At 35.0% G+C, this 24,360-nt stretch overlaps 1 protein-coding gene across 3 annotated transcripts in view; it reads right to left on the reverse strand.

Moving 5' to 3' along the window:
- Positions 1-24,360, reverse strand: part of LOC132706325 (endothelin-converting enzyme homolog) — a 33,671-nt gene that overhangs the window by 3,898 nt on the left and 5,413 nt on the right. For 2 of the 3 annotated variants that reach the window (XM_060677599.1, XM_060677598.1), the window contains exons 2-11: positions 11,361-11,427; positions 11,135-11,304; positions 2,860-3,091; positions 2,669-2,803; positions 2,330-2,616; positions 2,078-2,248; positions 1,874-2,022; positions 1,652-1,818; positions 1,255-1,599; positions 932-1,204 (exon numbers count right to left, since the gene is read on the reverse strand). In XM_060677599.1, coding sequence (XP_060533582.1) covers positions 932-1,204; positions 1,255-1,599; positions 1,652-1,818; positions 1,874-2,022; positions 2,078-2,248; positions 2,330-2,616; positions 2,669-2,803; positions 2,860-3,091; positions 11,135-11,304; positions 11,361-11,427 — 1,996 coding nt within the window. Of the gene's footprint in view, positions 1-931; positions 1,205-1,254; positions 1,600-1,651; positions 1,819-1,873; positions 2,023-2,077; positions 2,249-2,329; positions 2,617-2,668; positions 2,804-2,859; positions 3,092-11,134; positions 11,305-11,360; positions 11,428-15,067; positions 15,205-24,360 lie in introns of those variants that run through there. The other variant, XM_060677596.1, reaches the window with a different exon arrangement.

The following is a 24,360-nucleotide window of genomic DNA, read 5'->3' on the forward strand; positions in this document are numbered from 1 at the left end:
TTTCGATTAACTGAATAGCTGTACAGAAGAGTAATTTACAGTTTTTTGAAAAACAATTTTTAGGAACTGTTAACTAACCAAAATACCATACTGTAAACGTACCTGCTCTATTGACTGTTAACATTTGTTGCTTATTCAAAACGTTTCTTAAATATTTAGATTTGTAATGTCTCAGGTTGTTTACTACTGTTTGTAAGAGTTTATTAAAATTTAATTGTCTATCCATTATTATTCTGGAGTATTTTATTTGATCTGTAGACTTTATCTAACTGTGTTCATTGCCCGTTTATTGGACGAAAACGGCATAAAAACCTTCTTTTTTTTTCCATTCACAGTAAGTAACATGTGTTTAAACCAGCTCGTGTTTACTAAAGTCACTTTCCATTTCCATCTTCGTATAAAGATGACCCCTGACGTGGTACAAATTATTTATGTAAGGAATGAATAATATTGTTCCTAAAACGGATCCTTGGGGGAGCCCATAGGAAATGTTTCTTTTTAAACTATAACAAGTATTAATTTTTGTGTTCTGTGTTCTTTCCGTAAGACAAATAGTTTCCAAGGTATTCCGTGTACGCTAGAATCCTCCAATACCTCAAAAATCAGTTTATCAACTAGAGAAACATTCTTTTTTTATTGTTTAACAGTGAGTTGTAAATTTATGACGTCAAATGGGCTATTTCTTCTTTAAATAGCGGTTTTATAATAGAGATTTTAAATTCTTCAGCCCAGTTTCCTGCTTCAAAAAATTTGTTTATTAGGTAAGTCAATGGTATGAATTTCGACGATATTTGTTTAATTGCGATAATTCAATCCAATCTCGATTACTTGCTATTTATATAAATACAAATGTTGCAATCAAACGTTAGTTTTTATAAGATATAGATATGCTGCATTATTGTGATCTTACGGAAATAAAAAAAAAACTCACTGTATTGGTCGACGACACACTTGGTCCTGTTCTTGAACCTCGCGATCGTCTCGTTCTTCCACCAACGGTTGAGGTTGCCGTTCTTGTCGTACAACCTGCCTTCGTCGTCGAAGCCGTGAGTCAGCTCGTGCCCGATAACCACGCCCATAGCTCCATAATTGAGACTGGGAGGAAACGACCTGTCGTAGAACGGATTCTGGAGGATGCCCGCCGGGAACACCATCTGGTTCTTGGTGGGGGTGTAATAAGCGTTCACGCTCGACGGTACCATACCTGGTGAGGGAGGCGCGTTATCAAATTTCGACCCTTTACCGGCTACTCACTCCACGTGGTTCTGTTAACCGGTTCGTTGATCTTCTCCAGATTCTTCTTCCAGTTGTACGAGTTGATGTTGAGGTTATTGTCGAAGTAACTATCGGCCCTGATGGTCAGGTTCTCGTAATAGTTGTCCAGCTGCGCGGAATCCTTGACGAAGTCCGGGTAGCCGATCATGTCCGAAATAGCATCCGCCTTGTCCACGGCCACTTTCCTCGTCTCCTCGTCCATCCAGTCCAGGTTTTTGAAGTTTCTCTTGAACGCGTTCCTCACGTTGCTAATCATCTCCTCCGCCTGAGCTTTCGAGTCTTGGTGGATGACTTCTTTGACGAATATCGCTCCTATGGCGAACCCTGCGAGAACACCCACAGATACATTTTAATACAGACCAACCAGAAACCTCACCTAGTACGGTATTGGTGTCTTGTATGCAGTACCTCCACTGAGGTTCTTCGCCGCCGTCCGAGCCATACAACGCCACCCTCAACCCCTTATACGCGTCCCTGAACACCTTCGACAAATAGGGAACGAAACTTCTCACCGTTTGCCAAACTAGGTAGTTGTTCAATGTGCTGAAACCGTAGGACATCATCCAGAGAGCACTAACGCGTCAACATTGCCACTCACTTGTTTCCAGCTTCACTACTTTGGTACTCTTTGATCAACAACGTCAAATTTTGCAGGTATTCGGGAGCGTAAACGATAACTGGCTCCTTGGGACCGACTTTGCGATTAACAGTTCGCAGAGCGTTGCCGAAAAACGATCTCCAGTCTATCTGAAAGAAGACGACATCAGCCCGCAGGTCCGAGTCACCGCTTGGTTTTATTTACAAATGGTGCCAGGAGTTGCAACTCTGCAACCGTCATGTTGTGGTAGAACTTCTCTTCATCCCGCCTCAACTCGTCGGGAATGGTGATATTGGCGAGCCTCGTTTCGAAATCGACCACAGCCTCCATTTGTTCTAACGTCTCGTTCAAATCGCCACCCAGTAAAACCCCAACCTGTGATAGAAAAAGACTTTGGTTTTTGCTATTTATTTTATACTGCACATAAATTTTTGACTACGTCTAAAGAAGCTATACCTTGGTCATGTAGTCCTTGTAGGCCTTGAGGATTTTTAAGTGCTCGTCCGTTTTGTTGAGGTAGTTGTCCCTGCTCGGCAGAGCCAATCCGCTTTGATCCACTTGGAGGACGTGTCTCGTGGAGTTTTTGTCGTCCTCGCCTACGTCGTAAGAGAATAAGGCGCCGATGTGGAATTTGTTCTGTACGATTTCCGCCGTTCTCTGCAGCGACCAATTGGTAAGGTTGAACTTGCCTATGGTGTCGTTTTTATCGCTTACTTTGAACCCGTCCCTGGTTATATTCCAACCTGCGAACGGCCGACCTTTAACCAACGACACCCATCGCGATTTTATACCTACCGCCTAACTTATCGATCAACTTTAACATCGGGTCGGCCCCCTTTGCCTCTATAGTCTCGTTGACGTCGACGCACGAATCGTAGTACATCTTGGCCTTCTCTTCCGCCTTGGACTTGAAGGTTTCTACTGGCTGGTCTGCAAACCAAAAACTCCCGACTATCTACCACTTCCTCCCAAACAATCGTCATTACCCAAGACCCGTTTAATAATGAGACCGTTCTGCTGCTCGAGCTTCATGAAGGTGCCCCAGTTACTCTTCCCCCCCGGTACGGGATTAGCCTTCACCCACTTCCTGCAGGAGTACTCGTAAAAATCGTCGCAGGGATCCACGTCCAAGGCCATCGCCTCCATCATGTGACTGGCCGCGTGAACGCACGATTGGTTAAGACACGGCAGGTCCTCTTCCAATCTGGTGTATCTATCCTGTAAGCGGATTTTTTATAGAGGTTGCAAGATATACAGGATGTTACTTTACTGACATCATTAAATTTAATTAGTAAATGTGGATACCACCGTGATGGCAATGTATAATTAGTAGTAAAGAAATAGAATGCGTCATTCAAGAAATAAAATCAAACGATCTTTGGTTACGTTATTTAAAACTACACAATTTAATTAAATCAGTTAAAAATATGTGTAATTAGCTTTAATACTATATATCAGATACCAGTGAAGTATATTTTAGCTATATTTGGCACGCCGTCTACGTTGTAAAGGGCGAATCATTAATAAATAAGTTTAAGACAGATACGACTCTTAAATTACCAACCGTTTAGAACTGATTAAAAAATATTTTGCTTAAAATTTAACAATAGATACAAATATTTCGAAAGTTTTGTTTGGTGTTATAGCAATCGTTATTAATTTATCGATTAATTATATTTTTTATTATATTATTACTATAATTTATGATAATTGATAATTAATTAATGAGAAAAATTAGAACAAAACTTATTAAAGATATAAAGATGATTTTAAGTAATAAATATATTCTTTGTTGTTTTAACAGCTTAGAATTACGATTTTTCTTATTATATAAATATATTTTATTCTTAATTTTATTCAATAGCGGATTTTAGAAAGGCATGCATTTTCTTTTTTACCAATGCTTATCAGTTATCTCAGATGTAAAAGTCATTCTATCACCGCGGTTTAGAATTACATTGTAATAAGTATTTTAATAAAAACCCCTTTTTATACTATGTATTTGTATTTTTTAATACTTGTTCTAGCTATTCTTAATATACAGTTATTCAAGATAAGCGGAAATATCCCCATAAACCATAAGATATGCGAATATGATGGTTCCATAAACACACCAATACTACTTAAGATTTATACTTAATATTCCAAAAATGTTTGTACTCAGTCATCTTCTCTTTGGGTAGTTATTTAAATACATACAAATAAATAAATACACAGTTTAAGTCAATATTTAATATATTTCAGAAAAAACACGTATTAAACAATAGAGAGCTATGATGCTACGTGACTCCGGAAAATCAAATAGATTTATTCTTTATTAAAATATGGGTTACGAAAGCAGTTGAGGAGTGTCAATTTTAAAATTCAATAATTTCTATAGAAATATTGCCATGTATTGAACATGCTTCTTATAATACAAAAATTTTAAACATTTTGTTTGGTACTTTTTCGAGTAGATGTTTATGAGCTACGTAATAAATTATTTTAGCGTATTCTGGTATGCTGCGAAAAAACGCATTGTAGATCATTTTTAGTGTTTTTAGTTTAGCAAATCTGAATGAATTTCTGATTTCAAATCATAGCATTCAATAAGTTCTATTTATTTATTTATTTATTTGATTGACTACGTTTTACAAAGAGTCACAATTTCACAACAAAAATATCACAAAAAACAATCAATCACAATTAAGACAAATCTACCCGGTGGACATTAAAGCATTAAACTATGAAGAGATCTGTATTAGTTTTTACTTTATCTTTAAATTCAACGACAAATCTGCTACGATAATTCTGATTGTTGGATTTTGTTTATATACATGCACGATATTTATGAATATGAAGCAGCTGTTGATACAACTGAAGACATGGCAATGGCAATGGCACGATAGACAATAACCAATAAGCTTTAAATATTTATTTATTTATTCTTAATTTAGGTTCAAACAGCACATGTTTTCAAAAAATCCCCTAATAACAATAAAATGTGAAAGAAAAAAAAGGAAAAATTAAATAAATTAATTGAAGGCATTAAGAAAGATATCCTATGAACATATTTAATAATACTAATACTGTGGGGCCTAAAATTATTTATTTATTTTTTTTAAGTTTTAAGAGAGACTAGTTAAGCCAAAAAAGATTTGTTTTAATTTTCCTATAAAAGACGCTTTAAATTCTGAGTACGGAGCATTCTGTCCTACATTTGTTCTATGATAATAAATAAGTGCCTTGAATTTAGTCTTAGAACTCGTAAATCAATGGCCTGTAAGAGGCAAGGAGGAGGCATAGTCAACTATTTAGTGGATATAGTTCTTTTCTTTTGAACTTATTTGGCAATAGTTGTGATTTTCTACTATTTTTAACCAAGGTACCAAAGGAACTTAAGCTCTCAAGGTGTTTAATATGTACCTCGTACATTGGATTCCAAATTACCGAGGCGAATAACAGTTTGCTATGAGCAAAAAATAGAAATACCAGTGCTTTAGGATTCTTAAAATCTTTGGTATTTCTTTTAATAAAGCCCGCAAGTTTGTTGGATTCGCTAATAACTATGTCAGCTTCTGTTTCTCATTCAAAATAACCCCCAAGTGTCTGATTTCATTGACTTTTTAAAGATTGTTTTATTTAAACTGTAGTCAAAGTCAATGCGACTGTTTGTTTGCATGGGTAATGTCCTTATCAGTGGAGACATAGTTGTGCATCATTCAGAGGTAACAGATCTTCATATATAGGATCACTTTGAACAAATTGTAAATATTGCCATTTCGGTTACTAATAATCAGAATGGTTTATTTATTTTTTAGAACATAATTTCCGAAAGATCATGGACTCTTGTTGATTGTGTGGACCTTGTTGTTGACTATAATAAGTATGTAAGGTGTATAACTGCTATGAACCAGGAGTACTTCAATTGTTTTCCGGAGGGGCAGTACTAGGGTGGATCAAAAAAAACGATATTTTTTGGATCTGACACATAAAAACTAGTTGCAAGTTACCTCTAGAAAGTACGTACCACATATGAGCTCTTAATATTAATGGGAAGATTATGCTCATTATAGTTTTGCATTTTCGATTTAGTCTCATATATAAATACTCACATCTTATCACCAATATATCGTTAAGCCAATTTTATTGATAATTTATCACTGTTTGATGATACTGTTCCATTCGATATAAAAACGAAGGTAGTTGAAGCTGTGATGGTATAAATTCTAGGGTTAAAACGTTTGAGAGCGATCAAAAGATGAGAGTTGAAACGAAAAAGTATTTCAAACCAATAAAAGCTGTAAATGACGCAACAGAGCATGGAGTAGCGTTGGTCTCTGAATATAACCAAAGTTTGACGAATAACGAAGAACAGTACTGTATAAAATTTGATATGGTGCATTTTTTTTTCTGTAATAGATAATAAATAATCTCAAAATTTCTTAATTCAATGAATAAATTGAAAATCTTTATGAAAAACTATGAATATAAATACGCATTGCAAATATCTTCAAAATGGTTCGGGTAATCGATAATCTACAAGAAACCTTTTTTGTAAATCATTAAATTTCCCACAAGAATAATTGAAAACATTTCACTATAATTATTTTTCAGTGAACAACAAAATTCAGAACCAAAAGGTATTTTTCTTTAAATTCTTCAATCTTTGACTTCGAAAATCTTTAAAATGGTTTGATTTATCGAAAAAGGATAAGAGACCATTTTTGTAGATCGTTCAATTACCTTTATTTAATTATCAATAAAGTTGGCTTCAAGTCAAGTTTCAGTCAAGCACTGAAGAGACCGACAGGATGATTGGCGAAACGTCAGCAATTTTGACTCAGAAAAAAACGACCCAGGAGGAATCCAGAAGTTTTGTAAAAAGTATTACAGTAGCCTCTGGAAGTTTCTCTGAAAAATTAACGAGGATATTCTTTTCGTTAATATTAAGAGCTCATACGTGGCAACTAGAGGGAACTAGCAACTAGTTTTTATGTGTCAGATCCATAAAAAAAGTTGTTTTGCTTTACCCACCCTAGGCAGTATACTATGCGTTCAGAAAATGATATAGGGTGGTTTAGTGAAGAGCTACGGACTATGAAGGGACAACTAAGGTTTTGGGGCGATATTAGCAAGCAATATAATAATTATGCGGATAGACAAAACTATTTGTGATATAAAAAAGAATATATAAAAGCAATCAGTAAAGCAACAATTACTGCAAATGATGATCATATTAATTGTTCTAGAACTCCTTTTAAAAGCGTGTGGCAAATTATTAATAAAGCAGTGGTAAAACTAGGAAGTATACTGAATCTAATAATCTCGCATGTAACGATATTAATAAAAATATTCTCACTATTGCTCATAAAGTTGTGCAGTGTATTCCAGATTCGAATGCTGATCCTTTAGAGAGTCTCACAAATTTTATTGTGACAAGTTTTCATTCAAATAGCCGTTATGGCGTAAACGTAAAAACAATTAAATCGATGAAGAATCTGATATTAACTTATTAACTTATGTTCCAGAGCGTACGAAAGATAGCTCGAACCTAGAATATATATCATATATATCAAGTATATATCTCAGTAAATAATGCACTTTTTTGATGAGAACAATATATTTAATGAAAATCAGGTTGGTTTTATAAAAAATAAGAATACTAGTATGGCAATCCTTAATCTTGTTTCTGATATTGTGGATGCTTCTCATGGGACGTGCTACAATGCAGTTCTGTTTTGCGATCTTAGTAAGGCATTTGGCTGTGAGATTCTTTGGCGAACGCTGGAAGCTTATAAATTTGATAAAAGAAGCCTTCGATTTTTAAATTGGTATCTTACGGGAAGGTGCCAGGTTGTGCAGTATGGCGACGTGACATCGGAGGACGGACAGAAAATAACTATTGGAGTACCTCAGGGCACCAATTTAGGTCTTATACTTTTTCTTATAACAATAACAAGCCAAGCTCCAGAAGAGGAACAGGAAAATATATCTGGGGAAAGAGAAAACACCCAACAACAATTAAGACAAAATTGAACAATACACAAGCTGAAAAATAGGAAATCATCAAGGCTGGAATGGAAAGTAAGCATAACGATCCCCATTTTCAAAAAAGGGGAAAAGAAAGAACCAAATAATTATAGTGGGATCAGCCTCCTAAACACGACTTCAAAATTATTAACAAAAATTAATACAGAAGAAGTCTCAAGGGATGGTATGAGCGAAGAACAGCAGGGATTCAGACAAAATAGATCGACCATAGACGCTATATTCATCTTAAGACAGATTGCCGAAAAGGCCATAGGGTACAATAAAACCGCGTATATGTGCTTCATAGATTTAACAAAAGCATTTGATAGAGTGAGATTACATGACGTCATTCAGCTGCTAAAAGAACGAGACGTAAACCGAAGGACAAAAGACAACATTCGGGACATGAACAACGGAAATAGCACGTATTTAAGGATAAACAACGAACTCTCTAGTAAAATACCAGTATCAACAGGGATCAGACAAGGAGATAGCCTCAGTCCAATACTCTTCAACATTATAATGGACGAAATAATAAAAGAACTCAAAACTGCAGGCAGAGGATACAGAATGGGAAAACATGAGTTTAAGATAATTTGTTACACTGATGATGCGGTTGTGATATCCTAAGATGAGGATAATCTGCAAAAACTACTACACAGATTCGAAACAGCTGCAGGAAAATTCAATATGATCATATCGACACAGACGCAATCCTTGACAATAGCGAGAGAACCCGGAAGATGCAAACTGCCAATTTATAATAAAAGTGTGGAGCAGGTTATGTCTTTCAAGTATCTAGGGGTTAACATCACGGGCAATAGGAACCTGAAACAAGAAGTAAAAATGCAAACAATAGTAGCATCTAGGATATCAGGATTCCTTCGAACCGTAATATGAAGGAATAAATACTTAAGTATCGAAAGCAAAACACGGATACATAAAACTTGTGTTAGACCAGTTGTGACATACGCCATAGAAACGGGGCCGGACACTGCAGGTACTAAACAGATTCTTAGAACGATCGAGATGAAGACATTACGCTCAAACGCTGAGAGACAGAATAAGGAGCAATGAAACTAGAAGAATGTGTGACGTTCCGGATATAGTGAGATGGGCCAGAACTAGAAGAAGAGCATGGAGAGATCATGCCAATAGAATGGAAGACGATCGACTGGCGAAAATCGCAAAGGAAGAGATACCCAATACAAGCAGTCCTCCCGGAAGACCACCAAAGCGCTGGTATGAGAGCTGGACCTCGGAGTCACAACTTAGGCTGCTTCCTTGACATAATCTTAAAATAAGAACAAGAAGAAGACTTTTTCTTAGATACATAAGAGCATATGTCCTAAACGTCTTAACTTTTGATAAAGAGGATGGTAAAGTTTTCAAAAAAATATATTTCCTTAATATCTGTAATACCACTTCAGATATTTTAATTAAATCTGGCACACATGTACTGTGTATCAAGAGGCATTATTTAGTGTACCACATTTTTTTATTACATTAAACATTTTTTATTAAATTAAATTTTTATCAAATCTGCTCATAAATGAATGCAAATGCTACTATTCTTTTAAGGAAATCAGTGGCGTGCCACTAACTGTCTATGAACAAATTATGTCGCCACTCCACTGGTTAAACCGTGAACTTTTTTGTGGAAAATGAAGTATTCATATAAAACAAAACATCTAGTTTTTAGTTACCAACTAGTGTCCTTCAGAAAAAAAATATTAGAAGGCTGTTCCCTTTACTCTTACAGTTTTCATAACATCCTAACAACAAGTTAAATAATAAAAGATTGTTAATTAAATTTATTTTATTTATTTAAGTTTACATATTTCGCATTCCCACTTCGATTTTTTGAAGTATTTTAATGAAACAGATAGACAATTTTAAGTATGAAATAATAATGATAACAATTCTCTGCATGCCGAAATATTGACGATATTGTTATTACGGCGCAGAGAAGCGGTTTTAATTTTTGAGTGAAAAAATAATTTTTATTTTAATAGAAATCAGTGGCGTACCGACAATGTCTACCAGAATAGACATGTGAATTTCCGCACACCCGCCACTGATATATTTTTAAAAAAATATGGTATACTAAATAATGCCTCTTGATGTATAGTATACGTGTGCTAAGTTTCATTAAAATATCTAAAGTGGTATTATAGATACTAAAAAAATATATTTTATTTTGGAAGACTACCGCTCTGTATCTCAAAAGTTAAGACGTTTCGGACATATGTTCACACGAAGTTTTCTTTTTAAAATGGACCCAAATCGCGCCATTAATTATTGACATTGAATAATGAAACACCCTGTATATAAATGACCTATCGCTGATGTATACAAGTGTATATTTCACTTTTTTTAGCCGAAAATGGTTTTATTCTAACAAACTATTATTAAACAAACACGAAATGGAAAGAATTATATTTTATTTAAAAGATATTGGTCATATCTGTGGCAATAAGTTCCTTGGAATTCATATGGATTCAAAAGCACAATGGGCGAGCATATTGGGGCTGTAGCGTCGAAGTTAAGCAAGAGTCTGTATCCTTTGCGTCGTCTTGCCAAGTATGTTTCAAATATAGTACTGCGAACAGCGTATGTGCATGTTTCGTATGCCTCTCTGGGCGATACAATTTTTTCATTTTTTACCTATAGAGATTAAAGAGTTCCCATTCTCGGCGTGAAAATGAAACCAATTTTGGGTAACAATGTTTTCTATTCTAATGAGGAATACTTTAGGATACTTTTCTGGGGGTTGACTCCAATTTTGATTGTGTTTTACAGCTTGTTTTAATAAAGACCTACTTGTTATTTTGGTGTGTTACTTAGATGACTAGTTTGATCATACTCTTTTACCTGAAGTATATAAATTGCTGTTTGAAATGAAACATTAATAAATTGATTGATTGGTTGGTTGATTGATTGAATGAACTACCCAGCGTTGCTCCCTCAGTCTTTGCACTCATCTTTTTTTACCAATTGCACCTTGGTAATTTATCATTAATTATTAACATTTTCCAATGTTGAATGATAAGTAATTGACCAGGAACCCTTCATATACTCTATCCAAGTCATTTTAAAATAAGATAGCATCTTGATCGTTTTTATTTAAAATCGTCGGCAAATAATTTACACTCAGAGTTTTGGCAAATAGTTGATTAGTAATAAAGAGAAGAAAAATAAAGAAAAAGCTGACATAATAACATCTTGTATATATCGTGGTTTACTCACTTTGGTCTCTTGCATGTGGTGCTCGATGACGTTGATGACTATAGATAATACTATGACTATCATGAAAAGGAACGCACCCAAAAATATTAGTATTCTTTCTAAGGTGGATCTGACCTGCCACAGTTTGGCTCCGGGATGGTACCTTATATGGGTCGCGCTGGTGCTGATGCCTGAAAAAATCGAATCGAGGTGGAAACCAATTTTTGGAAGCGGCAAACACACGAACCCTCCGTCAACTGGACGCTGTTTACGCTGTCGTCGTCGCCGAAATCTGCATTGGTGTACCGCGTCATCTGCAACAAAACGGTCCGCTTTTCATTTCAGAAGCAGAAGCGCTTTCAAGCAGCAGCTTAATTTTTTATATGCCCCTAGGCACTAACAAGCAATTTCAGTTCCTAAATGTTTTAACAGGTAAATTATTATAAGTCACAATTGAGTATTATCAACATGTATACTACATTCACATTGACTTTTTGGATTTATTTAAGATTCTATACATGTTTGCCCTGTAGAGCTGTTCTGTATCGATGATTAGGTCATAAGCATATGGGATCATTAAGCCTTTATTTTATAGAATTTGCATCCTGTTAATCGCACAGGACTTAAGTACCTGAAATGCGAGAGAGCAGAGAGCACGATACACAGTAATTTTAGTTTTTTATTCACATAGTCTATTATTCCAAACGTGACATTTTATTACTTAAAAGCGCCTTCAATGAAAACTGTAAAGGCAGCCCCCTTAAAATGATTCTATGACATTAATTTTACATTTTTAGTTATTTCTGCTCGTCCTATAGTTTCTGGGATTTTTACACGCTCATTTTTATAATTTGCTAGATGAAGAATAAATAATGTTAACTTCATTTTAATAAACATCTCAAAAAAAATTATTCTATGTGTGAGCTTTGAAGCAATAAATAACTAAATAAACATAAATACATAACAAATCAGCAACAAAAAGTAAACCAGGTGTGTTCAAAAAGTAAGGTAACTTTTGTAATTGGGCAGGCTACGTACATTCGATCTTTGAAATTTTTTTGTTATGTTGGTACACATGTCCCTTTTTGTTTTAGAGACAGGAGCGTTAGACGTGTTTTGTGTGTTCGGCGATTTAACAGCGATGCTCCTTCGACCGTCCTTTTGTTGAAAACTAAACAGTTTCGGAACAAATCTTGCTGCTTAATGCACCAAACTTCAGAAAAAATTGCATGTCGACGTCTTCAGCCACTTCTCTAATAGATATGAAATATCAAGGTTTTGCTTATTGTTTTCATTGATTATCGTGGCATAGTAGATCAAGAGTTCTTACCACAAGGTGGTATAGTCAATAAAGCAATAAGAAGAAAACATTCGGAATTGGGGGAAAACAATTCATTGATTTTGCATCACTCACCGCTGCCTGTGTCTAACTTTTTGGCGAAAAACAAAACCAGAAACATCGCCTCGGCCATCATATTTACCGGATATGGCCTCCTGCGACTTTTTCCTGTTCTCAAAACTCAAAGAAGGAGGTTTGGAACGAGTGAAGAGATAAAGAAAAAATCACTGGAAGAACTCAATGCTATACCAGAAAGTGCTTACCAAAACATTAATTTTGATGAATAAATAAATACCTCTTGTTAAAGCTTGAAAGTCACCTTACGTTTTGAACACACCCCATATAAAAGCAAATAACAAAAAAAAGGTGGAGAATGTCAAAAATAAAAAGAGATTTAATTTAAAGTAATATTTAGGTTAAACTTTGTATTTTACATAAATTATGTAGAAATTTCTGTAAACATTTATTAGCATGAGTTCCTCTCTGCAATATGTGGCTGCTTATTAAATGTGATCCAAAACAACTTACCGGTTTTAGGAAAAATCTTCATTTGTTTATGTTTGTAGATATATTTTGAATTTGATGTGCTATGTTATCGTTGTCTACAGAATAAACATATATTATTATTATATTATTATGTAAAGCGTCAAAAAAATAATACAACTTCTAGATATTTAACAGAGACGATTTCTATAAACCGCCCTGTATTTCCGAAGCTGTCCCTACGAACTAGTTGGAGCCTGGTAACTTTATTGCTCAATTACATCCTACGAAAAAACAATATCCGATGAAAGTACAACGCGTATTTCCATATCGCATTCCTTGCGTCAAAGTTCACGCCAAATGTAAAAGTCCATCGAATAGCAACTGCAAATTGTATGTGGCTACAAAATTACACAGCATTTTTTTTATCTATTTCTGTTGTCGTTTGTTAGAGACACCGTGTATGTAGGTAAAAATGAAACTGCCGTTTTATTTTTAGGTTTCGATTTATAACGCAAGCGAAATTGCAAACATTCATCTATTTTTAGGAAGAGAATAATGTTTTCCGCGTATATTCGCAGCGAGTTATGGCTGCGAAGATAGGAAACAATAGGTACATTTATATAATATAATGTATAATAAATGCAACATTGCAAAGAAATCGTGAAGATTAAACTAATTGAAAATTCTTAATGCATTTTGTAATTTGCTGCTCTTAATTGAGAAATCTAAGGGTTAACAAGTTTTTTCCGCACCGCCAGCGTCAAATTAAATAAATAAAATAACAGGATAAACCTTACAACTTTTCCAATCACTTAACGCGCGATAAGGTCCGTATTAAGTGTGTCATCACAATTTACAGTAAATGCATTGTAAACGATTTAATATAGATTAATTAATTAAGATTCTTCCTCATGTGAGGAGCTGTCTTCTATTATTGATATTTGACATTTGTTCTTCTTTTTTTCTTCTGTAGTAAATATCGTTATTATTGTTGTAGAAACGCACTTATATTGGATACTTCTTATTCGGACAGTACTTCCTCTAGTCATAACATTATTGGTAAGATAAACTTTCGTGCAGATATACTCAAACTATATAGCTATTAGATAATATAGGAGAGGTTATGATTTTCCGCGCATGCTTCTACATTTCACCCACTAACCTGCACTTTGCTTCATTTTCTTTGCAAATAGCTAAAACAATAACTCTTTTTCCCAGAACATTTAACGCGACCTAGGCATATTTTGGGAAAATACTACAGTAAAAATGCCGTATTTAAGCTTATTGACAATTTGTCAGCGGCCACGTTGGTTGTTGAATGGCGCAAGGTCATTGGGTATCGGCATAGGCAAGGTCTCTATATGTGTAGTAGCTATATGAGAAATACATATTATCATAAAATCAAAGTATGTAGTTTTAAGGTATATTACCATACTGGTAAAATATTCACTCGCCCCTAAAATAACACTTACACACAATTGTTACTATCGTGCTTACCAAAGTGACATTTTCCGAACATATTTTATAAATACAAAATATGCTAGCCTACAAGCCTACTATTCCAAAAATATATATTTGTTGACTTCTTTCTAATTTTCTTTCTATATCTCTCAAACCAATATATCTTGTTTCCTCCAAAATGAACGGTGTTATTTTTCTTTTGTCAAATTTTTGATACTACTGTTTTTCGCCAAAACACAATTTCATCGATTTCATGTGAACTTCACATCTGTTTAGGTTTTCCATAGCAATTTTTGCCTTATTATAGGAACATAGTCCATGCTTCATCCAAAATCTGTCTGTATATAGGGTAGGTATTTGTTTAAAATAAAAAGAGCGACCTTTTCTTCAACATAATGAATTTCCTTTGGTAATCTCCGCTTAACATCGTTCTTACTGTTGACGCTACAGATCAACAGCACATACTAAAATTAATTCTTTATTTATCTTATTTTGTATGATTTTATGGGTTAATTTTCTGCCTACGTCTTAAATTCGGTCGAACCGAACGGAATGCCCAGTTTTATTACTCCGTGCCGTTTACGAACAGACTTTAAGGCACAGTGACGGCACGTCGGGGCAGGCGACTCGTCCTTACCCGAAGTGCGAGTCACAAAAACGTCACTTACGCGTCGATATTTTCGAAAACAGTCCATGGCGATCGACGGGCCCAAATTTGCGTATTGTTTATGGAATAAACGGTTAATTTAAATTCGTGTTCGCGCGATTACGAGCCTGACGGGGGACTGAGTTCCGTGTTCGTGCGGTCGCGCTATCTCTCCCAACTGTTTATCTGATGTTTGTTTGGATTGGGATCGCAGCCCGCTGGAAAACCGCGTACATTATTCAAGTTTGACGCTCAGTCTTTACCGGGTGGCTTTAAAAAATATTTCGGCACTAGACCGAATATAGTAATAGTAATAGGGGCAGTAGAAATTTATTTAAATACTTGACGAGTATAAAGTAATAAATAATCAAGAGAGCAGAAAAAAATCTCAAAATCAGACAAATACAACCAGTATTCTTCAAGCTTTCACGGAAGGTATTAAGGTGTCTTCAGGAAAAGAGAGTAATAATCGTCCTTGGCCCTTATTCTTGAGCACGATAAAATAGAAAACCCAAGAGAAACTAAGCGAGTTTGTATTGGGAGTGCGCAATTCCTATTCTTGAATATGATTAGATTGAAAACCAGTAAAATTTTATTCCCTGAAAGTTTTCTAAGTTAAGGAAGAAAGGAACCAAAGATTTGGCAATTTATTCTAACAGCTTTATTATTATCGTTACAGAATATCTTGCGTAATATTGACGACGCTGAAGAATGTTTTAACGTCAACAATAATATTTTCATCACCACTAATAGCAACAGGTGATATTATATCCATAATTGACGATAATGGAGGCCCATCACCTTGTGTCGTGTGGAATGTTCTTGTTTTCTGCTGGCTGGGCCTTTGTATTTATTTCCTAATCCATCCAAGTCTGTTGGTAAAAAAATTCAACATATTGAAAAAGTTCTAAAAGAAGTGTTCCAAGTGTTGGTCAACTTTACCTAATGGGCCGTCATTGTCTTCTCAGTATAAGTCGCCGCGCACGGATGAGATCCATCATAACTTCTTTTTGTGCGGCCGCAGTGGAAAGACGTGTTCGTCCTTTTTTCTTTATCATATCAATATTTATAATAAGCTCACAGTTAACCACAAACTTAAAGAAACTACTTAATCATTTAGATGTACTTTACAATTTAAAAAATACAATTTATATACGTCACAAAGGCAAAACGTGAAGACACAAACGTCAAAAACGTGGATAGATTGACAGACAGATTCTCCGCTTTTTCGTCACTTTCTTGTGGTTCTAGAATGCGGTTTCCTGCCGTTAATTATAACCTCAACAGGAGATTACAGTTCGTCAGATGACGAAGAATGTTATGATTTTTAAATATTATAACTTCTGTATAATATATCGTTGGCGCTGGTCAATGGATAACAATAAGTAAGACCCATAAATTGACCACAAATCCGGGCCGCACTACCTGTTCTAGGAAAAAAGAAAGTTTTTTGCAATGAAATCAGCACCAAACAATGAAAGTAGCTTAAATTGAGTGATTCTGTTAATCCTTTTCATATCTAATGAGATTTTACTCAGCATTCAGTATTACTTGCTAAAATATTAACTAACACCAAAATCAGAACGCCCTTTATATTTTTTTATTTTCGATTAACACTAATGTTGTCATTTCAAAAACATACACTATACCGGGTGTCTCAGTAAGGGCAACGAGGTACCTATGATTTTTGAAAACGAATGTTCCTAAAATTTAAAAAAAAGTAAATTGGCCATGAGAAAATGCTGGAAGTTATTTTCGAGGCCCTGAAATGGCCACCACCAGAGGGCGAAATTAACTTCTTTAAGTTTAAAAGCCATTTTCTGCAATAATTTTTTATATTAATGATACTTAGAATGAACGCTGTTTTTTTCTAAATCCTGCAAAATGTCACAGTATTTCGTTCACCAAAAAAGTGAACAAAATAGATTTTACTTATAAAATAAATAACAATGACAATAACAATGGTAAGAGTGAACGAAGTAAGGAATCGGAGAGTTACACTTGACACAAAGTGGTCATTTAAACACCATATAGAAAGAATAATAAATGATTCTAATAGAATGGTTGGTTTTATTAATAGAAATTCCCGGGACTTCAATGATCCCAGAACACTTATTTCCTTATATTATGCTTTTATTCAAAGTAGGATTTCCTTCGCATCTGTTATCTGGAATCCACGCTACGCAGTTCATATCAACAGAATCGAGAACACTCAAAATAAATTCTTAAAATTTCTCGCTCTTAAGACCCACAGTCGTATAGAAGAAAGAGATTACCGCCCAATTAAAAATCGGTTCAAAATACTCAGTTTGGAAGATAAACGGACTGTGGCAGACTTGTGTATGCTTTACAAAATAACAAACTCACAAATTCATTCTCAATATCTTTTGTCGAAACTTAACTTTAGAATTCCCGCTCGAGATTTAAGATACGCTAATCTCTTTGAAATCCCATATAGTAGGACCAACACGGGGCAGCATTCCCCTTTGCTAAGAATTCAAAGTTCGTATAATACACTTAACTCGAATTTTAACCTCGACATCTCTTCAATGTCTCAGATGCAGTTTAAACGATATATCAAATACTCCATTATTATTAGTTGTGTTCTACATCCGACTTATGTTTGTTTTGTATAAATCCACCGATTTCAACTAACATTGTGGTTGCTATTTTTTGGTACTAAGTACTGTAAGCGACCTAAACGTGTAATAAATAAATAAAGCTGAGACAAATTCAAATCGTTTTTGTTAGATGCTAACACCAGATGGCGTTTTCTGACATAATGACAGAAATAATTTTCTGAAAAAAAAACAATATGAAATTCTTTACGTCAATCAACCAGAAACCAAAAACCCAGTAAAAATGGCATCTCAATATTTAAGAAGAATAATTTAAAAAGATTATTAATATATTATTACATTTTATAATATATTAATATATAATAAATTCGTTTATTAATTACAGACGTATTAACTAGTAAGCAAAAAACTATAAAAGAAATAAAGCATCTAATTTAATCTAATTATCGAGATTGTTATAAAATAGTACATTATGCATCAAGTGTGGTAAACGGCATTTGAGTCACGACATTAGTTGCCATGAGTGGAGCGAGTGCTTAATAAACGACATATTGTATGGCTAAGCCAGTATACGCAGCAAATCATTCCGAGAGAAAACACTTTAGTAGAATGGTATTGTACCACCGGAAATATAGTGCATTTATTGCTTTGGCGTTTTGAGTATTTTACAGTACCTTAACAACATGACCGTGGTAAAACCCATCCAAGCAGATGTTTATTCTGCATTAAGTAAGCCTTGCCTGAGATGAACCGTAACGAATATTTGTAGAAAATTGAAATTATTATTTGTTATTTTAGTTAAGTATTTGGTTAAGCATTGATGCTGCGGGGCATTTTCGAACACGTAGAAGCGTTTATTTTAAGATCAGATGATATATATAGTTCTTAAAAGTTTAATCCAAATTGCAATATGTTCTTATATATTACGGAGGCACCTGATTCTCGCGTTTTGACCCTATCTTACAGGTAAGTTTGAAAATAATCATTTTTGTCTTATGGGTCTGTCGATGAACAACATTCTTCTTCTTGAATTTTTGTGTCTTCTACATAGCTCTTCGATTTGTAAACAACAACAGTCTTTTTTACTACTATAAATAAAATAAAAAAATATTTATTAAAATCTTACAATTAAACATTTTTAACACTTTAATATGTGGAGACCATGGAATGAAGCAGATGTTTCCCTGTTATAAGAAGACATGGAAAATAACGCAGAATTTGAAGACGAAGTGGAGATGGTAGTCCAACCTAATGACAATTTAGAAACGAACGAAAAAATAGATGCATTTGTCTTCGGATGCTAAACAAATTGTTTTAAATGTTTACAGCTTTATAAGAAATTCGGAAGGGGAAGTAAGAGCAACAATAAAAACGAGTTTTTTTATTAACATGTTTGAAGAATTGCTCTGTGAAAAAGATTGAAAACATACTTATAACCCGCTTGTTAGAGTAGGTAGATAAATTCCTAGGACAGTCCTGGAATAGTTACGGGTAAGAGTCTGCTCGGCAGGGTGTGGTGCGGTTTTAGAGTAATAAACAGTAGGCAAAGTTAATCATGAGGTCGGTTGTAAATGCACTATAATTCTGGTCGAAGTATACTTAAAAAAACGTTGTTAATGTCCGGTACATCGATACACCGAGTTCTAAAAGACCACTGTTTACACCCATATCATATTGAATTATATCAGGCTCTTAGAAAGTGAATTTAATAGTAGAATTGACTACTTTAATTGGCTAAATTCTATGGTAGATGAGAATCACAATTTATCTCTAGTATTATAGACCGATGAAGCTAGTTTTTCCAGCAATAAAAGGTTCAATTTGCATTGCATTAGACGCGTGAAGCGATTTATCAAAATCTGTGAAGTGTGAACATCTGGTGTGATATTTTAGGTTATCGAATTATAGAACCATTTTTCTTTAATGATAAAGTTAATGGCAAAATTTAGTCAAACTTTTAAGAAAACCACTTGCCGATTTTATTACAAATTGACCTATTACAAACAAGAAGAGATATGTGGCTACAACACGACGCATGTTCAGAAAACTTTTTTTAATTTTTAGGAACATCCGTTTCCCCAATACCGTACCTCGTTATTTTAAAACACAACCTCAACATTCAATATTTTAAAGAATGATTTATTTTATTTCAAATGTTAATAAGCCTGCTTAATTTTATTTTATTTTCATTATAGGATACTCAATTGTTTACGATTCGATCATCAAAAAGATACTTCCAGAGAACTTGACATTCTGCCACCAAAAACGACCGCCTGCTCCGCCTGATAAGATAATTTTTAATAAACTTTCGTGCAAATATACTCAAATCATATAGATATTAGATAATATAGTGGACCTATTACAGGAAAAATTCATGCGCCACAGGTGGCATTGATATTCTTCGTAGAGAAGGTTATGATTTTCCGCGCACTAACCTGCACTTAGCCCATTTTCTGTCTAAACAACGATTTCCACACCTCTAACTCATTTTCCCCGAACATTTAGGTAACGATGCCTAAACATATTTTTAGAAAATATTGCCGTAAAAATGCCGCATCTAAATTTTTTGACGATCTGTCGGCGGTCATATTGGTTGCTGAGGATTGGCTAAAAACGAGATTTGGAATCTCGCACATGCGCATGTTTTTTTTAATAGTTGCTTCATAAGTTCCTGTATTATTCACATGGATTCAATTCATCTACAAAATTAACAGGTACCTTACTTAATTGCAGAGATAAAAAGATAAAGTATGTCCATCACATAAAATTAACTATTAAAACAAAAAATCAGAGGAGCCGCCTTTTTTCCTGTAGCTTATTCCATATTTTTGGGACCTCTCTTTAAGTGACGTTTTTATTCTTGTCTCGCCCCAAATAACGATCTCCTTACAAATATCGGATTGTTCTTAGAGATTGACCGAATATGATGACATTGTGAATAATTATAGTTTTCGCGTCCTTCCATAATTTATTTTGGTAATCTATTATTGGACTGTAAGCATGTTGGTTGCAAATAAATAAATACTATTTGTATTCGCAAGTGCCCCCCATCATTAGCTTTGTTTCCAACGTAATAGCCCCACAGCCGAACACGTATCGTATTACCACCGAACTATTCGCTATATTTCACGCACGATGACGTCAATCGCCGATCTAATTTTTCTATATTTGACGCAATTGCTCGACCCCGTTCCCATCCGAGTTGGCTTCGCGCGTTTTACATGTAAATTAAATCGAAATTATTGGTGTGTAATTCGACCGGATCGCTGCCCTTGGTTTGTCCCTTTTGCGTCCCGAGAATCCCCAGCTAATACAATTATCGGAGACCTTGGGGGCACGACCCACGCGATCAAAGAGGGTGGAGTCTTGGTTGACGCCGAGGTTGACACGTACGTAAGTGTTACGTTTTAAAATAACGACGTATTTTGAAAACGGTTTTGACTTGCGCCATGAATATGCATGCGCGTATAATCTGGATAAACATCGTTGTAAGTCGACAAAGAAACTTCAACAGGCTCTGGCACTGGAGCACGACAATTAGATATATATTTGCATATATGTATGTCGGAGATCGTAAGAAATAATCGAAAAAAAAAAGTAATAAAAAAGAAATATAAACCCGGAGTGGCGGTTTCTGACGGCGAGCGAGGCGACATGGGTTAGACTTCTCGGACATATTAAAAGAATGCACAACACACCGCTCATCGGCTATCGGAGCTACACTCGACTCGACTTATCGTCTTCCCCCGCGCCGCGTTCCGTTCCCATGGATCTATAATAATCAGAATGACAGAATTATAACTATTTAGTCTAGATCGATAAATAATACGAATCAAAAATAAACAATCTAAACACCCAAAACGAAATATGGGAAAATATCGACCACATAAAGCTAAGGGCGCCGATACGGCCATACTGACTACTGCACGTCCTCGGGCATTTGGTGGTCATCTAAACCTCCAAAGCTTTACCTATACAAAAACTTTACTAGGAAACCAAAATCAGCTTACTTGCAAGTTGCAATGTAATATTATTTGGCAGACCTATGAAAGCATCAGCTATCAAGAACATTGCAATTTGGTTCCACCACAATCATCCAGTAAAACGCTCTTTACTGGAATATGGATCTACCTCTGGCGGCAAACGCCCTGTCAATACCACAATGCTTGTCAGGATAATCACCTCCGGCGACACACGCCTCTCCAACCAAGCAAAGCTTATCGAAACAATCACCTCGAGCAACACATGTCCCTCCACCAATGCTTATCGGAACCACCACCTTCGGCGACACAGGCCTCTCCAATAAAGCAATGCACTCCGGCGATACACGCCTCATCTGGGTCACACTGTTTACCTTCATGTAAACCTAATCAGCCAACAACACACCTCCAGTAAGACACATCTTAACTAAACTAGGCAACACCGGGCCTCTAGCTTTGGCGAAACACGCCCGTGCAATAACGCAATGCTTATCGGGATAACCACCTTCGACGACACACGCCTCTCCAATCAAGCAATGCTTATCGCAACAATCACTTTCGGACATACCTTCACGTAAACCAACCAGGCAACAACACATCTCCAGTAACTTACTGGGTAAACAACACTAGGCGAACATATGCCTCCACCACATAGGCCCTATTAAGTAAAATAACAGAAATCCATGCCACCAATCCTTGCTTGGCCTCCGCCAAACAAACCACCAAAATGCTGCAATGTCCCAGATAAATAATAAAAAAATAAATAATCCGAAATTATTTTTACTTAGTTTAGCCAGGACGGATTGAATTTCGTCTATCGAAATATTACCTATTTCTTTTAAGCATTCGTCGACACAGGCTCATTCCGTTACTCATTTTTCATGTCCTTATTCCGCTTTACCTCATCAGGCACACGAATAAGCTGATCATAAGCACATTCAAAAAACGTACTTTTGAACTATGTCAATAACTTGACAACGACCATTTTTAAAATTGTTTTACAATATACGAAATTGCCGACTGAAAAGGACTTTACAGTAGCTTCTTCCAACTTTTCTTTTATTTTTATTTTGATTTTCTTTTTTTTGCCATCTTATCGATATTTTTACTTGCTAAATCAACAACTTTCAGAGAGTGAAGGAGATTTCACCGCAGTATTATTAGTGTAACAATGTTTGTAATTCCAAAGAGTAAACTGATCTGCCGAATAAAAATTGTGCAATAAGCTCATGTTTTGTGCACTTAAGTGATAATTGAAGATTTGCATAATTCTGTGCTTGTCCGTTAGCCACTAGTAGTGCCACAAGCAAAAAAATACAATTCAAGATTATATTTCGCTACAAAATAGTTGCAATTCACTGTTAGAAAACCACTTCCACGTCTGATGCCAGAAAGAGCACCAAACAAATTGTTAGATTGTTTAAACACAAACTACTTCGGCAATTCAAGAACATATAACAATTAAAATTTGGTAAATGCATCTATGATTACAGAGGCGTATTCTATGGTATCACGTTTGCTACTTTATTTATTGGAAATGCCAATGCAAATGGTATACCTGAGGTGAGATACTTTTGTCGTCCAAAATAAACAATTAACAAAACATTTTTTCAATTGCACTATACATAACTAATAGCGTTTATAATTTTTTTATAAAACCTTCTCCAAGTTCCGAATGTCATGAATGAGATAAAATAAAAGTAAAAAAAAATATTTCTTTCCATTGTATTGAAAAAAATATTGTTGTTTTGTTTCAATGGGAACAAGTTCATTGCCATTTATGGTCACAATAACTTTTAAAAGGGCCTCTTCGGATCGTTGAGTTACATACTACCTGCCAGTCTTTCTGTAATTCGATGGTTTGAATAATGTTAAGTGGTTTAGAATTTACAACCATTTCTTATTATATTTGCTGTAAGTCAATCAATTTTGCGAAAATGGTCAATTTCCACTACCGCCATCAATCGGTGCGCCTGTCTTTTTTTTAAGCAAATTTCCAAGCTACCCGAGTTTTCGGTAATAAGTAGAACTCCTGATACGAAAATTATTTATTAATTGAACTATAAATGAATTAAATTTTTTACTGTCATGTAAATCCGTATCCATAAAAAAATATAACATTCTTTTTTTAAACTAGGACATTTAATTCCCAATTAAAGCATAGATCATTTAAACCAAAAACGAATAGCGATACCCAATTTGATTAAATCTTTGTTCTAATATAATATCGGTCGTCATAAAGTCGATCAGTCATAAATAATAAAATTTGCTAAATTCCATCAAAACGCATCATCTGCTTATTGCATCCCTCAAAGTCGTTCAGTCATTGGCCATCATATTTACATGCAATAATTTCTTAAAAAAAAAAACAATCTGAATCCGTGCTAACTAAAAAGGAAAGATCTCGCCAAATTGAAGCTTCAAAGAACCAGTGAGACGGTTCTTAGCTATTCGGCCGAAGATGGAGCGAAACATGGAACAACTTGTCACATTTTAAACTATTATAATATCAAACTGCTTTATGCCCACCACTTGTCCGTGCCTAATATTTCGAAGGCCGTTTATAGAAAATTTCAGTACTATAGGGTAACGACAAAGATTAGCGCTTCGATCCAATATGACGACCGGAAGGAAATAGAGCCAATCGTTTGCCTAGTCAACCGTCCAACATAGCATAGCAACAAAACAGCAAAAATTTTAAGTGACAAAATATTCCTCATGACTCCCATAAATCTACTCTTTTTGCAAAGACTGAA

The sequence above is a fragment of the Cylas formicarius genome, unplaced genomic scaffold (genome assembly GCF_029955315.1).
Source record: "Cylas formicarius isolate icCylForm1 unplaced genomic scaffold, icCylForm1.1 PGA_scaffold_8__14_contigs__length_24414737, whole genome shotgun sequence".
NCBI classification, from domain to species: domain Eukaryota; kingdom Metazoa; phylum Arthropoda; class Insecta; order Coleoptera; family Brentidae; genus Cylas; species Cylas formicarius.